The sequence below is a fragment of the Arachis duranensis genome, chromosome 5, assembly GCF_000817695.3.
Source record: "Arachis duranensis cultivar V14167 chromosome 5, aradu.V14167.gnm2.J7QH, whole genome shotgun sequence".
Taxonomy (NCBI): Eukaryota; Viridiplantae; Streptophyta; class Magnoliopsida; order Fabales; family Fabaceae; genus Arachis; species Arachis duranensis.
The window spans coordinates 58,126,968-58,143,128 of NC_029776.3; the positions used below are offsets into that span (position 1 = coordinate 58,126,968).

At 36.6% G+C, this 16,161-nt stretch overlaps 1 protein-coding gene across 1 annotated transcript; it reads right to left on the bottom strand.

The window, feature by feature from the left end:
• Positions 1 to 5,880: 5,880 nt before the first annotated feature.
• LOC107489456 (probable serine/threonine protein kinase IREH1) lies at positions 5,881 to 8,250 on the bottom strand. Its single transcript, XM_052262430.1, has 7 exons — positions 8,193 to 8,250; positions 7,887 to 7,968; positions 7,684 to 7,774; positions 7,493 to 7,581; positions 7,257 to 7,308; positions 7,092 to 7,148; positions 5,881 to 6,107 (listed from the first exon to the last, which is right to left on the bottom strand). Exons 3-7 carry the CDS (start codon positions 7,750 to 7,752, stop codon positions 6,090 to 6,092), a joined length of 285 nt encoding a protein of 94 aa, XP_052118390.1. The 5' UTR covers positions 7,753 to 7,774; positions 7,887 to 7,968; positions 8,193 to 8,250; the 3' UTR covers positions 5,881 to 6,089.
• Between the last annotated feature and the right edge of the window lie 7,911 nt (positions 8,251 to 16,161).

Below are 16,161 nucleotides of genomic sequence, written 5' to 3' on the forward strand. Positions count from 1 at the left end.
AGGTTAAAATAGAAAGTGAAATTGTCCAATTTTGTAAGAACTAGAATAAGGATCAATGGTGGTATATGCTTGATTGTTCAGTAAGCTCACTAATAAAGATTAAGGATAGAGTGTCCCTTTTAAGTATGAACCTAGTGCTGTTTGTGAAACCTGAGTAAACAAAGATCCTTGGAAGAAAGAAAGAGTAAGAAGGAAAAGAAGAAAAGCAAAAAATTGGCAACAAAAATGAAAGGAACAAAGAAATAAAGCTAGACACCAATAACTTGGACCTTAAGACACATGCCTGTTGTATTTTTGTACTAGGATTTGCTTGGATGATTAGGTTCTAAGGAGTGTTTTAACACTTGGTAACTTGGGTTAACTAACCCAGAATTATCAACTGAAAATTCACTATCAAGAGCAACCTAGTTACAAGGCACTTAGCAACCCAAAGAGGTGTTGGGCACCAATGTTCTTAAGAAGAATTGTGAGCCAAGTGTTTGTGGTGAACGTGTGTTGACTGAAAAACAAACTAAAAAACTGCTACAACATATGACACTAAGCTGCAATTGAGAAATAAGTTTCTAAAGCAAAAGAAAAAGAAAAACAAAAATCAAACATCAAGGATTAGTAAATAAAAAGGTTCCGTAGCAGCACAATAGTTAAGAACCAAAAGAGACATCTCAAACCTGGAAACCAATAAAAGTAGAGGTTCAAACATATCCTGCATGAAACCCCACAGACCTAGATTAAGAGCTTTCAAATAAGGACATATATGCTTATCTGTTTTCATTCCTTTTTCTCATGTTTTACTTAATGTTATGAATGATGGAAATACCTTGTGATTATAGCAAACTTTGATTGCAGTTGTTTGGTTGATAATAGGTGGAAAAGAGGCAAGAAAGAAGCAAGAAAGAAGAGGAAAAAGAAGAGGAAAAAGCAGAGGAGGAAACAGAGCAGAGGAAGTAACGTTAGTGGCCAAAGTTAGCTCACCAATGTTACCTCAAACGTTGGAGGAGAAGGGGTATGCAACATTGGTGGCCAACGTTGGAGGGAACGTGGGTGAACCAACGTTACCACCAATGTCTTCGAAGAATTTTCAAAACTGGAGCTGCGAAATTTTGGGCAACGCGTACGCGTCGATGACACGTACGCGTGACCAAGAGAACATTGGAGGTCCAACGTTGCCTCAAATGCTACCTCCAACGCCCTCGATGAGAAGCCCAAAGTTGGACTTGGAAAAATTGCATCGACGCGTATGCGTGGGCCACGCGTACGTGTGGATGCAGATTTTGGCCAGACATGCAAACGCGTGAGCGACGCACACGCGCAAAACACTGTTTTGACGCGTACGCGTGGGCAACGCGCACGCCTGAGTGAAAAAATGTTGGTGTACCAACGTTGAGTCAAACGTTGGCGCCAACGCTCGTTCCTTTGAAAATAATTTTTTTAGCCAAACGTTTGACTCAACGTTTTCTTGCAAACATTGAGCACCAAGGTTGACATCAACACTAGTAAAGTTCAGCACCCATGCAGATCATCATAAAGATTGATTGCCAAACACCTCTCTTTAACATCACCAAGACCCATTCTAGCTCGCTTCAACAGAGGCCAAAAAGCCCAATCCAAGGACTTGAAGACTGAATTGGAAAGTGTATAAATAGAGTAGAATTTGATTTAGAAGGGGAGCTAGCGAATCTGAGAGAGAGGGTCCCAATTGGGAAATTCTACACTCAATTCTCTTTGTATTTTCTCTTTTGCATTTTTCTGCACTTTTCTGTTTTCTGGTTTACTTGAGCAATGATGAACTAAACCCCAAATTCATTAGGGGGAGGAGCTCTATTGTAATTCCAATGAATCAATGAAATTCTTCTTATTCTCAATTCAATGGTGTAGCTATAGGATATCTTCTGTTTTGATTGTGAATTATTCACTCCAGAAAGGGGTTTAATACAACTGAATGTGGATGTGAGCTTTGGAAGGGGAATCACCCATATTAGAATTAGAGCTCTATCCTTCACAATTCTCCTAACCAACACCATTCGGGAGGAATTGAGGTTTTGAGGATTTGTGTGGCTTATGGATAAGAGAATGTGCTCTAACTCTTCTCATGACAATTAGATCAAGGAATTGGCAAGATTGATTGTGATTAGAGAGATTGAATTACCAAGGAACTGGGATCCAATCAATTTCAATCCGCCATAGATCTACTCATATGATTGAGAAAGAAGTTGAGACTCAAATGATTCAGGAAGGATTATGATATCTCCAATCCCTAATGAATCATTTTCTTTGAATTTATTCAATTTAGATCTCTCTCATTTCACTACAATTTAGATTGTTCATTGCTATTTTGATTCCTGCACCCAATACTCTTTATAATTCATGCAATTTAAGTTTCCTTGCACTTCAGATTTTGCACTTTTATTTTCTTGCACTCTATGATTCAGTCATTTACATTTCTTGCAGTTTAAGATTCAGCTCTTTTAGTTTCTTGCTCTTTAAGTTTCTACAATTTAAGTTTCTTGCCATTTAAGTTTCTGCCAATTTACATTCTGCACTAAATTTTCCAGCAATTTACACTCTGTTCACCAAAATTCACTCAAATCACCTACTGTCAGCTTGACTAGACTCATCACTCAACTAAAATTGCTTGATCCATCAATCCCTGTGAGATCGTCCTCACTTTTGTGAGTTTTACTACTTGATGTGACCCGGTACACTTGCCGGTCATGCGTACGCTTCATGCCACGCGTACGCGTGAGTGGAAAAAGTGAGGTGTGATGCGTACGCGTGATTGAAGAGAGATATAGGTAACGCGTACGCGTAGGTGACGCGTATGCATGGGTAAAAATTGTGCCAGAGGAATGATTTCAGCACACTCCACGCGTAACTCTCTGGTTTTTGTACTGGCCCTGAAAAATTTGGATGTCACGCGTACACGTGGGCGAGACGTACGCGTGAGTGGCCGAAAAACTTGGGGTCAGGCAGATGCGTGGGTGATGCGTACGTGTGGCTTGGTGTTTAATTTCTTTATTAATGATTTAGGTATTAAGTTCATACTTGCTCCTAGATCACATAGGGCTGTCGTTGTGCAGGCATACCCTAAGGTTCAGGGTATCATAAAACTCCCAGGATCTTTGAGCTTCTCTGGTAAGTCTGACGTTAGGATTTTTGCTAGTAAAGAATTTTATAAAATATAGTCACGTTGTGAGTATAGATTCTAAACCAACAGAAAATCCCTTCGTACAAACGTTTTGGTTGTCACAAGTAACAAAACCCAATAAATTTATAAACCGAAGTATTCAAACCTCGGGTCGTCTTCTCAAGGAATTGCAGGGAAGTATGATTTATTATTGGTTATGGAAAAATAGTGTTCAGGTTTGAAAAAGGTTTTAAGCAAGAGAAATAGATTGCAAGAAATTAATAAATTAATAACTAATAAAACTCTTGGTAAGGTATGAAAACTGGAAGTCCTATCCCAGTTATCCTTATCAATTGTGATAAGAATTGGATTTTTCTCCCACTAAGTCAACCTCTAACGATGAAGGTAAGTCAAGTGGATGAATTAATTTTGATTCCTCAGGTCCTAGTCTTTCCTTGGGAAAGACTAGAGTTATTGGAACTTGAATTAATTCTTGAAGAATTCCAATTTTCAATCAACAATGAGTTTGATAACTCAAGTGTCTCCAATGACTCAACCAAAGCCAAAAGGGAAAAATTTAAATTATTTATATAAATAAAAGAAAGCAATCATAATTCTGAAATACCTCAAATTGAATTAATAAAGATATCAAATGTAACATGGAGAAGTTCATAAGCCAATTTGGCAACATAAGTCATTAATAAATAAAAGCATTAAAGGATCTCAAAGTAGAAGAGAAGTCAAAATAAAGGAATATTAAACCTGGAGCTCAGAAGAAATTGTAAGTTGAAATAATAATAAATGCTAAATCCTTTATGAGAAATCCTAATCCTAAATCCTAAGAGAGAGGAGAGAACCTCTCTCTCTAAAAACTACATCTAAAACCTAAAATTGTGAATAATGATTGAATGATTTGATTCTGCTCCACTCCCAGCCTCTAATCTGTGTTTTCTGGGCTGAGAACTGGGTCAAAAATAGCCCAGAAGTCACTCCCAGTGCTTTCTAATCTGTACAGGTCGTGGCATAGTGACACGGAGGCGTCATCCACGCGTTTGCGTGGATTGAAGTTCGCAGATGCGACGCGGACGCGTCATCCACGCGTTTGCATCACTTAAAGTCAGAGCGGCTATAGCAAATTATATATCGTTGCAAATCCCCAGGTGTTATCTTTCCAACGCAACTGGAACCACATCATTTGGACCTCTGTAGCTCAAGTTATGACCGTTTGAGTGCAAAGAGGTCAGGCTGGACAGCTTAGCAGTTTCTTCAACTTCTTGTATTCCTTCCAGTTTTGCATGCTTCCTTTCCATCCTCTGAGCCACTCTTGCCCTATAATCCCTGAAATCACTTAACACACATATCAAGGCATCGAATGATAACAAGAGAGGATTTAAATAAAAGAAAATAAAAGCTAAAGAAGCATGTTTTCAATCATAGCACAAAATCAGGAAGGAGAATGTAAAACAATACAAATCATATGAATAAGTGGGTAAAGAGTTGATAAAAACCACTCAATTGAGCACAAGATAAACCATAAAATAGTGGTTTATCAACCTCTTCACACTTAAATATTAGCATGTCCTCATGCTAAGCTCAAGAGAAGCTATAAAGGAGTGAAGAGAATTGATAGAGAGTATGCAATGCAACCTATCTATGCGGATGCAACTACATGCAAAATGTTTCTACCTACTTGGTTAAAAGTAAACAAGTTTTTCAAGACAAATATGAATCAAATTCCACTAATTCAAATTACACAATAAAAGATAAGTAAACTTGTAAGAAGATAGCTCATGAAAGCAGGGAACATAGAATCAAGCACTGAACCCTCACTGGTAGTGTAAATCACTCTAATCTCTTAAGTGTCTAGGGTCAATCACTCTATTCTTCCCTAATCATGCTTTCTAAACTTTGTCCTTCATCTAACCAATCAACAAATATTTAGTATACTCATGCACACATCATGAGGTCTTTTCAAGGTTGTAATGGGGCCAAGGCAAGGGTGAGGATATATGTATGGCTAAGTGAGCTATAAATTGAATCTTTGAGTAACCTGAGCTATCAACTAACATACATACATTTTATATAATTTCTAAAATCATGCCTAACTACCCATAATTCTCACTTTTATATCACATACTCATGTGTCAACTTTTCTTTTGATTTGTGTCACATATGCATTGATCTTTTATTAACTTAACATTGGGGTAATTTTGTCCCCTTATTTATTTATTTATATTATATATTTTTTTCTTTTCTTTTTTTTCTTTTCTTCTTTTTTTCTCTTTTTTTATAGAGACATAAAAACTAACACTACAAGAAAAACACCCATTCAAGTACACTTGAAAAGTGTAGCCAAAAGTGAAAAAAAATGATGCCTTAGGCTACGGCTACACTTTTTGGGCTACGGCTACGCTTTTTGGAGTGATTCCTATTCGGCCGTTGCCTATTCTCAAAGGCTACGCTTTTCTGCACCAAGGGCTACGCTTTTGGCCTTTGAGAATAGGCTACGCTTTTCAAGTGATGCTATCCAGGACCAAAGGCTACGCTTTTCAATTTTCATTTTTCCAGAATAGGCTACGCTTTTCAACACTACTGCATCACTTGTAAAGCGTAGCCACATTGTATACCATAGCTACTTACACTATAGCTAATAATTCTGCATTTTTATTTAAATGAGTTGAATATTACAAAATAAAAATAAATACATAATTATACTAAATAATTTCTTTATATAATAAAAATTATCTCTAACCAAAATATATTTATAATATTGATCCAATAGTACAAGAATGAAGTTAACTGTAAAAATTCATACATCTCAAACTAAAGTAAGCATAGCCATATCAAAACCATAATATCACTTAGCCAATAAAAGTATCTTCTAATAAAAATCATTAGTCAACCATACATGTAAAGATTCTAAATAGCACTTTATCTTAGCCAATAAACCACAATAATAGTCAGCTTAATCTTCATTGTTATCCTGCATAATTATATAGAAAAGTAGTTAAAAAAATATTCATAATGACATTCGTAATTATAAAAAGACCACCAAAGAAATCACCTTATTTTTAATCTTAATTTTAACTCGATTTATCACCAAAGAAACACAAGGTTCTCAAAAGCTATAGACACTTAAAAGAGTTGGAGCTAACATTTCAAGAATACATAATAATGAGTAATGACTAACAAACATGATATTACATTTTGCATCTAAATTGTTATAGATATATAAGGTGCCAAAATAGGTCAGAGACTACTTCATAACAAACAAAAATCTGCTGGCTTTGGAAATAGACCTCTCAAAATCGAAATGAGCAATTAGATAGATGAGACCAAGATTCTTCAATTCAGGAAATAATGCAATATGTTCACAGAATAATCCTGACTCTTGAATAGACCTCTCTGATCTCCCTCTTAAAACTGCTCTTTGCTCTTCTTAGCTTATTAAATTAGCTTTGTCACTTTTCTTGGTTTTTCTTTACATCTATTATTGTTGTTATTATTTTCACAAAAATTTCAAAGTTTCATCAGATTCTTTTAACCTCATGCTTTTGGAATCTCTAGTGGACTCTTCCAGTCTACCATTTATTTCACTTTTGTCTTCAATTTCACCATCTACCTCTTCTTATAAAATCACAAAGAATTCAAAATTCCCCACTTGGTTAAAAATGGAAACATAGCTGGTCCCACCTAGTTGGAAATGCCACAGATCAACGGCAACTTAAAATTGGGCTACAAGGCAATTTGGTGGGTTCTATTATTTAGTGCACCTCATTAAATATAAAGACTTAACTGTCGAAACAGAAAAATAAAACTGACAAATCCAAACCATAAACCATTGCATTGAAGTGATGAAATATAATTCATTATATTAGAGAATAATTATAATTTTAATTGAAACGCATATTGCATTGAAGTGATGAAATTAACAGTACTTAATTATGACTTGAGAAGCATTACATACCTTCTGTCTAGCAAGTGTGTCCCAATTTATATCCTTAAAGAAAACATGTTCTTTCACCTGGATAATTAAGCATCTATCAATGTGACGTTTGAAGTGCAAGTAAAATGAAATATGATCATAAAAATGGGGAACAAGCATCTGTATGCTAATAAGAAATTAAATCACCTCTGATGCACCTCTAGCTCCAAGTCTTTGGTTAGGATCTTCAGTCAATAATCTGTAAATAAACACATCTCAGGTACTAATCCAAGAAAATATTCATTTTTCTATCCTAATCGTGACTTCAACTTAGCACAATAACGCAGGACAAAAAACCATAATTTATAACAGATCGGCATCCAAATTTATAAACAGTTTGCAATTGCCAGATACATATAACATGAAGATAACATGATTATTACCGATCAATAAGATCTTGAGCTTCAGGACTCATTTCTTCAGGAACTGCAGGCCAAGGTATATTACGATTAAGAATATTATCAAATATAGTCTATAAACACCCCCAAAAAGAAATATCTGTCAGTAAGAGCTAAACCATACATCAAACAAGAACAGAAACGCAAAAATCATGGCAAAAGGTATGCTATTAAACCTGAGGATGCTCTGCATTAAAAGGTGGAAGACCAACAAGCACCGTCTCTCCGACCTCCGCCACTCTCATTCTCTCTCCGTCTCTCCCTAAACTACAATCACATTTAAGAATCAAAATTGAAACCACTGACAAGGAAGCTTAATCCGTAAGCCAAAACAAAAAGGTAAAGAAAAGAAAAAAAGCGAAGCTAAAAAAGCAGAAACCTTGATTTTGCTCGTTTATGCCTTGAATCAGGTGCACAGCCTTGTGTGATAACATGCCAAATCCACTTGAACAGTTTCAATACTGAAAATTGATTAAAAATGTTAAAATAGACTCAGACTTTGTATTTGGTCCTAGCTCAGTATAATAACAACTATAGTAATTCATATATCAAACACGTAGTTTACTAATTGTATGCGAAAGTAATTACAATTAAAAAATAAAATCGCTAGTTTATGCATACAGGTTTTCTAAATTTCATGAAACAACAGCAGAAAAAATAAATCAATTACTCTATTGTAAGCAACCTGTAAATGATTCGCAAGCAGATCAATGGTGTCTTGCTTAAGAAACTTCTTTGCTTAAGGAGAAGCATAATATGATAAAAAAGCAAAACAAAGGATTCATCTATAAAGCATGGCTTTTCAAATCCTAAACACAATGGGCATGAAAAATTGATCAATTTTGCTTAGGCAAAGTTTCCTAGGGTTATATATTTAATATTTTTTAACTTCTCAGACCATAAATAAACAGAGGGGTTGGAGAATTTCAAAGACGGGATCAATTAAGTCCGTTTACCAACTTCTATTTGTAAGAAATCCCATTTCAATTTGGTTTCTTTTCTTATCAACAACAGAACCAACTTTCCCACCAATAAAAGTCCTCGACTCATATATCCACCTGATCAAGAGCAATTAGAAGTAAACATACTAGATAAAATGCATTAGCTAGAATATCCTAATAAATTTAACACCATAATTATGTTAAGAAACTGACCAAATCACTCCCCTTTGCTTCAAAAATCAAGTTTACCATGTACACCATAACATCCAATTTCAAAATAACATTTTCTTCGTTCCATACTGATAAGTCGCTTTGACTTTTCACATATATTCATAAATCAAAGTATCAAAATGACTTATAAAATATGAAATGGAGAAAGTGTGATATTAAAGATTAAAGGAGCTAAACCTCGTGTCCTTGATCCAAGAGTTCCACTGTAGTTGACATGCCATTTCATTTGTCAAACTTATAGCTCAGCTCAATTACTTAATAACTAAACCTGGTAACATGGCAAACCAGATTCATTCATAAGCTCACACCACTCCCCTATGATATGTGTTGCGTACTCAGGTTTGAGACTTGATTAGGATCAATAGTGGATGAGAACTCTTAATATTTTGTGTATAACTGTGTGTGTAGTATAGGTGTGTGTTGTGATATTATAATACTCAAAATTATAGGCTATCCAATTTATGACAAAAAAAAAAACATAAATAGAAAACTGAAATATAACATGAGTAACATGGTGAATATGCAGCTAGCATACATAGTAATTAAAATATTTAATAATTGGACTTACAATGTTCCAGCGAATTGTGTGCTAAGATAAGCTTGGTCTTCAGGGAAGAACCTGGCAAGGCCAAAGTCTCTAATCTTGGGATGAAACTTATGATCAAGAAGAATGTTGCTTGCTTTGATGTCTCGGTGAACATTTCTTAGATGTGAATCCTCATGAAGGTACTGCAGCCAATCCCCTTTCCACGCCTAGAACAATTTGGAACCTAGTGCTCCAATGCAGGAATCGATCAGCATTGTTCCCTGCATAAGGGGAACATTCAAAGTTTCAATTTGCTCTGTTTAACCAATCCTAAGCTCTTGTGGGAATTAAAAAAAGAAGGGATACCATATATGAAGAGGTCCAAACTTCTGTATTCACAATCCTAACCATCCTTCACAATTCAGTATTCACCCACAGGCACAGAAATTCAGCAAAAATTAATGAAATTGAAAGTTCAAACACTCCCATTCCCTCTCTTCCAGTCCAATACAACTTCTAAAATATATTGTTGCCTACAGAGACATTGAAATTAAAATTGAAATGAGAATGAAATGAAAGTTGAAGAGGGAGAGAAAGAGACAGAGGTTAGGAGTACGGACAGGAGCACGGCAAGCCCTAGCTGCGGCGGCGGCTTCAATCGACCCCAGGAGCGACGACAGTGCACGGCGGAACAGCCTCCTCTCTTGCGTCGCATCTTCATCCTCTCTCTCCATCTCGTCTGCAAATCATCTCTCTCTCCCCTCTGGGCTCCCTGCTCCGCGACGGCAATGGTAGCAGCTGCAGCGACGTTGTGGCGGTGACCCCCTCTCACTCTCTATTCTCTCGATCGCGCTCTCTCATCTCCGTCTCCCTCCTCTCCTCCCTCTGGTTCACTCTTTCTCTCGGATCTGGGTGTGTGTGTGTGAAAGGGGGGCGTGGTGGCAGTGGTGAGTGATGGTGAGAATGAGTGTGAGTGTGTGGGTGTGTTAGGGAAGGGTTTTCAACAATTAATTCGAAGGTGATTTGCGAAGGTGAGGGGCGAAACTTTTTTATGATCAGAAGGCGAAAGTGAAGGTATTCGAAGGTGAGTGTGATTTGGTGATAAGGAAAAGAAAAATTACTAAGTGTTTGGGTGCATTTGGCCTAGATACATTAGGCTACGCTTTTAAAGTGCACCCAAAACTTAACAAATAGGCTACCTTTTAAAAGCGTCTCCTTTGATATGAAAAGTGAACTTATAGATATCAACCTACGGCTACGTTTTATAAGTGATTTCTATAATACCTAAGGCTACGCTTTTTAAATGATGCCGCATTTGTGTATCCTTTTCTCTTATAAAAAGGCAACACGGAGAAAAGCGTAGCCTATTCTATGAATAGGCTACGCTTTTCAAATGTAGCTTAAAAAAAGTGTGGTTGAATGGGTATTTTTCTTGTAGTGTAAAATAACATATCAATGCATATGGAATTTTTTAATTTTCTGTTTTACATGAGTAGATACCCAAATTTTCCAATATTCAGAATTAGAAACATGATATATTCCCTTATTAACCCATGTTCCCACAGTTTCCCCACACTTAGTTGATGCACAACCTCTATCCTAAACTAACCAAAGATTCAATTGGGATATTTAATTTGTTTTTCTACTTAAGGATAGTAATGTGATTATAAAACAAAAGGGGATTAAAAAGCTCAAGGTGGCCAACAAGGGTGACATAAAAGGGTAGGCTTTATTTGGGATAAGTGAGTTAATAATCAAATATGGCCTCAATCATATGCAAGCATGTAAATACACTAAATAATGGACATATAGAATGGAACAAAGCAAAGATTGCAGTTATAGAGAAGAAAACATACAAGAATAAAATATTTATGGTTAAATAATGTAACCATGTAAATAAGCTCAAATCTCACAGGTTGTGTGTTTGATGCGAGCAGAAATTGGTGAATTAAAAATTATTAAAATATATACGTTGCAAGTATAGTTCTTAACTCACCAAAAATCCACTTATCAATTTAGAAAGGTGTCACAGAAATTTAAAATTAAAATACTGGGAGTATGAATCCTAGGTGGTCTCCCAATGAGTTGCAGAAAAGTGTGCTATTTTATTAATCAGATGTTTTTAAAAAGGTTTGAGTTGAATAAACAGGAAATAAAATTGGAGAATTTGAATAATTTAAATAAAAGTCTTGACTGGGAGTTGATTAGTTGGAAGCCCCATTATTGTTGAATTACTCTCTAGATTAATTGATAATTAAAGGTTATCCTGTTTAGTTATCTCTTACTAGGTAAGGGAAAGTCAAACAAGTTGGAATGCTACATCCGTTCACAAGTTGCAACCCACTTAATTAAAAGGGATTGGTATTAGTGACTAGAGGGCAATCCAACAATAAACCCAATTACAATCTTTCTTTTAAGCCTTCCAACTCAAGGGTTCCTTTCAATCAACTCCCCATCAAGTTAGGGAACTATTCGCTCATTGTGAATGTAAAATTCATAACATATGAAAGGGAATTGAAGAAAGACATTGTAAATAAAAATCAAAATAATCAATTAAAAATAAAAGCAATCCTTGTATTAAATAATCCTAAAAATATTCCAATGGTAAAATTAAACAAAGCAAAGGACATGGAAGAGTAAAGCCAAGTAAAGAAAACGAACTAGAATGACGAAGTCTTGATAAGGTAATAACTCTTCTCAGTATCCTAATGCAAAAAGTGGTAGAAAAATAAAATCCTAAGAACTATGAATGTGTAGAGAGAAAAACCTAGAGGAGGAGTAAAAACTAGATCTAAAACTAAAACTGTGTAGAATGAATTGTTGTTCTAGTTTTTGCATGTTCTCTGGCTCTAGTCTGCTGTTCTGGGCCGAAAACTGGGTCAAAATAGGGTCTAAATTGGCCCCCAGTGAATTCTGCTGATTATGCAGATCGCGCACGTCACGCGATCGCGTCATCCATGCGGACACGTCATTCGCGTTTTTCCTTGCCACGCGTTCGTGTCATCTACGCTTCCACGTCACTTGTGCTTTTCCAATCCACGCGATCGCATGAGCCATGCGGCCGCGTCACTGCGATTTCTCCTCTTTCGCGCGAACGCGTGAGCCATGCGGCCGCGTCACTTCTCGCTGGTTATCTCCTCACTTTCTCATGTTCCTTCATTTTTGCTAGCTTCCTTTCCAATCTCCAACTCATTCATGCCCTATAAAGCCTGAAACACTTAACACACAGATTACGGCATCGAATGGAATAAAGGAGAATTAAAATGCAGAATTAAAAGTCTCTAGGAAGCAGTTTTCAACCATGTAATAATTTCAGGAAGGAAATATAAATGCATGCTAAATTAATGAATAAGTGGGTAAGGATCATGATAAAACCACACAATTAAACACAATATAAACCATAAAATAGTGGTTTATCAACCTCCCCACACTTAAACATTAGCATGTCCTCATGCTTAACTGAAGGAGATAAGATAAATAAGTATGAACATGTAGAAACTCATGCAATGCAATGCAACCTATATATATGAATGCAACTATATGATTCTTGCCCACTTGATCAAAAGCAAATAAGCTCTTCAAAACAATTACAAATTAAATTCCACTAATTCTACCATTATACAGTAAGACAGATAAAAGTGCAAGAAGATAGCTCATGAAAGCAGGGAACATGGAAATTCAAGCATTGAACCCTCACTGATGATGTATGTACGCTCTAATCTCTCTAGTGTATAGGGTAATCACTCTATCCTTCTCTAATCATGCTCTCTAACTTTTGTTTTTCAGTTAATATGCCAATTTTGTTCTTCTCCTAACCAATCAACAACAGTTAATATACCAATGCAAACATATGAGGTCTTTTCAAGGTTGTAATGGGGCCAAGGTAAGGGTAGGGATACATATATGGTTAAGTGAGCTTATAAATTGAATCATTAATTAACACAAGCTTTAACCCAACCTATATATTTTATATAGTCTTAGAATTCATACCTAGCTACCCAGAATTCCCTTTTACATTCCATACTCATGTATCAATTTTTTTTTATCATATGTGCATTGATCTTTGAATTCTCAATTCAGCATTGGGGTAATTTTGTCCCCTTATTTATTTATTGATTTTTTTATTTATCAATGCACATAGATTTTTAATTCTTATAGTTTCACATGAGTAGGTATCCAAATTCCCATTGTATTATCATGACACATTCCCTTAATAACTTTTGTTCCCACAATTTCCCATACTTAACTAGCATACACAATTCTATCTTAAGCTAACCAAAGATTCAATTTGGGATATAAAATTGTTTTTCCGCTTAAGGCTAGTAATGTGGTAAAATATAGAACAAATGGGATTTAAAGGCTTAAAGTGGTTAACAAATGTAACTGAAAATGGTAGGCTTAATTTGGATAAGTGAGTTTAAACAAATAATGGCCTCAATCATATGCAAGCATACAAACATAATAAATATTGGACATATAGGATGAAACAAAATATAGATTACAATCATAGAGAAGTAAACACACAAGATTAAAATAATTATGGTTAAATAATGTAACCATGCATAAAGGCTCAAATCTTCACAGGTTGTGTGTTCTTTAGCTCAAACATCATGTTCCAAATACAACTTCAAGCAGATTTATCATAAAAAAAATTTAATTAAAATTAGTGAAATTTTGTTCCAAAGATAGAGTCTTAGAAGAAACTTATTGTCTTTTCAATCAAGTAGAACATGCATGCAACTAACCTATTACTATGCAATTTATTCTATTCTATAAAACAAAGAAAATCTAACTAAAATATCCTAATTTATTGGTGCTAGGGAAGAGAAATTACCTCCGGAAGTCAGGTACTGACCGACCTCCCCACACTTAAGGCTTTACACCGTCCTCGGTGCCATCTGTCAGGAACAATGGTGGGCTGGTGGCAGTGTCTCCACAGTCGGGGACGTTATGGCTCCCTGTGCTGGTGAAGGAAGTGGAGTTCGGTGTGCCTGGATCGTCATCGGGTCGGTGATTACCTGTAAGTAGCTCCTTGAGGTATTTGAAACGGCGGTGGTTGCGGCGTTCTCGGAGCTTTGCTTTCTTTTCTTGTTGGTCCAACCGCTTCAGTATTTGATGCAGCAGCTGACTAGTAGATGGTGGGGGAGCTGCAGCATCCTCTGTGGACTGGCTGGTAGTGGCAAGTTGTGGCCTGAGATATCTCCCGTTAGGGACATACTGATCATCCCGTGGAAGAATGGCTTTGGTGTCTGATCTCCAGCTCTGTAGGATACTCCGACTACTGAGTTAAGATTAGAGACCAATGTGGGGAAAGGTAAGTTGCCCATGATCTGTACATGTTCCATAGCATTCCGGATATGTCTTGGTAAATTAAGAGGCTGGTCTGTGAGGATGCACCATAGTAGAACGGCCATGTCTGCGGTGAAGGAGGACTCATGAGTACTCGGGAAGACGTAATGGGACATAATCTGTGCCCATACGTGAGCCTCTAAGGTGAGTGCAGAAGCCGAGATTCCCTTAGGACAGGAACGATGGTATCCGAAGATCCATTTACTGCCAGGTCGAGCGATAACTTTGAGAACAGCGTCCCAGTCAAAGGTGTATGCCTGGCGCTTGATTGCGACTTTCTGAAAGGCGTCCAATCCCTCTGGAGTAGGTGGGAGAGCTAAGGCTTGATGTATGGCCTCTACTGTAATGGGGACTTGCTTCTGGCGTAAATAGATAGACTGCAAAGTCGGCAGGTGGAAGTTGGAGTAGAACTCAACAACCCAAGAAAGATTAACCTGTCATGGCTGTCTCTGTAAGAATTCCCAATGTCTTTGTGCAATTTGTGGCTCAACAAATTCAGCAATACGAGGCGGAAGGATAAGAAGGTGTTCATTGTTGTAATTTCGAGCTACCAGAATAGGAAACATCTGCTCACAGTAGCGATTTGGGAATCGTGCAGTGTCCTTGGCTGGGAAGGCTCTCTCCTTTTCATCAACCTTGATAATCCTTTTAATTCTTTTTTTTGAGGACTTGACTGCAGTTGAAGAAGGCTCTGTCACTAATGCTCTCTTCGTTCCTTTCCTTGCTGTGGGTTTAGGGGTAGCTTTCTCTTTGCCTTTCTTGGTGGCCATTCTGAAAAAGGGAAGAGAAAGTAAGTTAAATCCAAAGAGATAAAGCAAGGAGGGAGAGTGAGTGAGTGATAATCAGTGCAGGGTAAAGATGAATAAAATAAACACATGGTCATGACAACATGTGAAAAGATCATTAAAAGAAATAGAACAAGTGCATGATAGGGTAAGTAGATGCAGATGATTATTGGCATGCCGGCAAGGGCATGAGTAGCATAGATCAAGCATCACTTCGTAATAAACTATCACGTTTGTATTGGCAATTAAATTCAGTTAATAAAATGGTAAAGGAAATTTGTGAAAAACATGCTTTGAATAGTAGAAAGTATAATAGAGAAGTGCATAATACCATATGGGCTTTTTCACAAACACATAGCATGCATGGTAAATAAGGTATAGAAAGTATTAAAGCAAACATTCAAGCAACCCTTTAAAGAAAATAATATATAATTGCCAACAATTTGCAACAATCTACAAGCATATAATGAGGAATAATGACTCAAATAAATTTCTAACACCATGTAAAAAGAAAAGAAGAAGAAAGAAAATATGGATAATGAAAAGAAAAAGAAAAGAAAAGAAAATAACATATAAAATAAGAAGAATGATAGAAAAGGAAGGAGGAAAGAAGAAAATAAAACCTTGGTAATGGAGGTGAGAGAGAGAGAGTGAAAGGTGAGATAGAAGGAAGAAGGGAGAAGGAAGAAATAATGAGGGAAAAGAAAAATTAGGATTTGGAGAAGAGAAAGATAAGATATTTTGGCAATTCAGGTTTGAGCTGTGCGGCGCAAGTGACGCGGCCGCGTGGGGCACGCGTTCGCGTGATTGCGCTTTAATTCA

Coding starts and splice junctions, on each gene's coding strand:
- LOC107489456 (XM_052262430.1), bottom strand. CDS start 7,752: ATGAGAGTGGCGGAGGTCGGAGAGACGGTGCTTGTTGGTCTTCCACCT. Junction 7,582..7,683: donor TTAATGCAGAGCATCCTCAG/GTTTAATAGCAT, acceptor GGGTGTTTATAG/ACTATATTTGATAATATTCT. Junction 7,309..7,492: donor GCTCAAGATCTTATTGATCG/GTAATAATCATG, acceptor GTTTATTTACAG/ATTATTGACTGAAGATCCTA.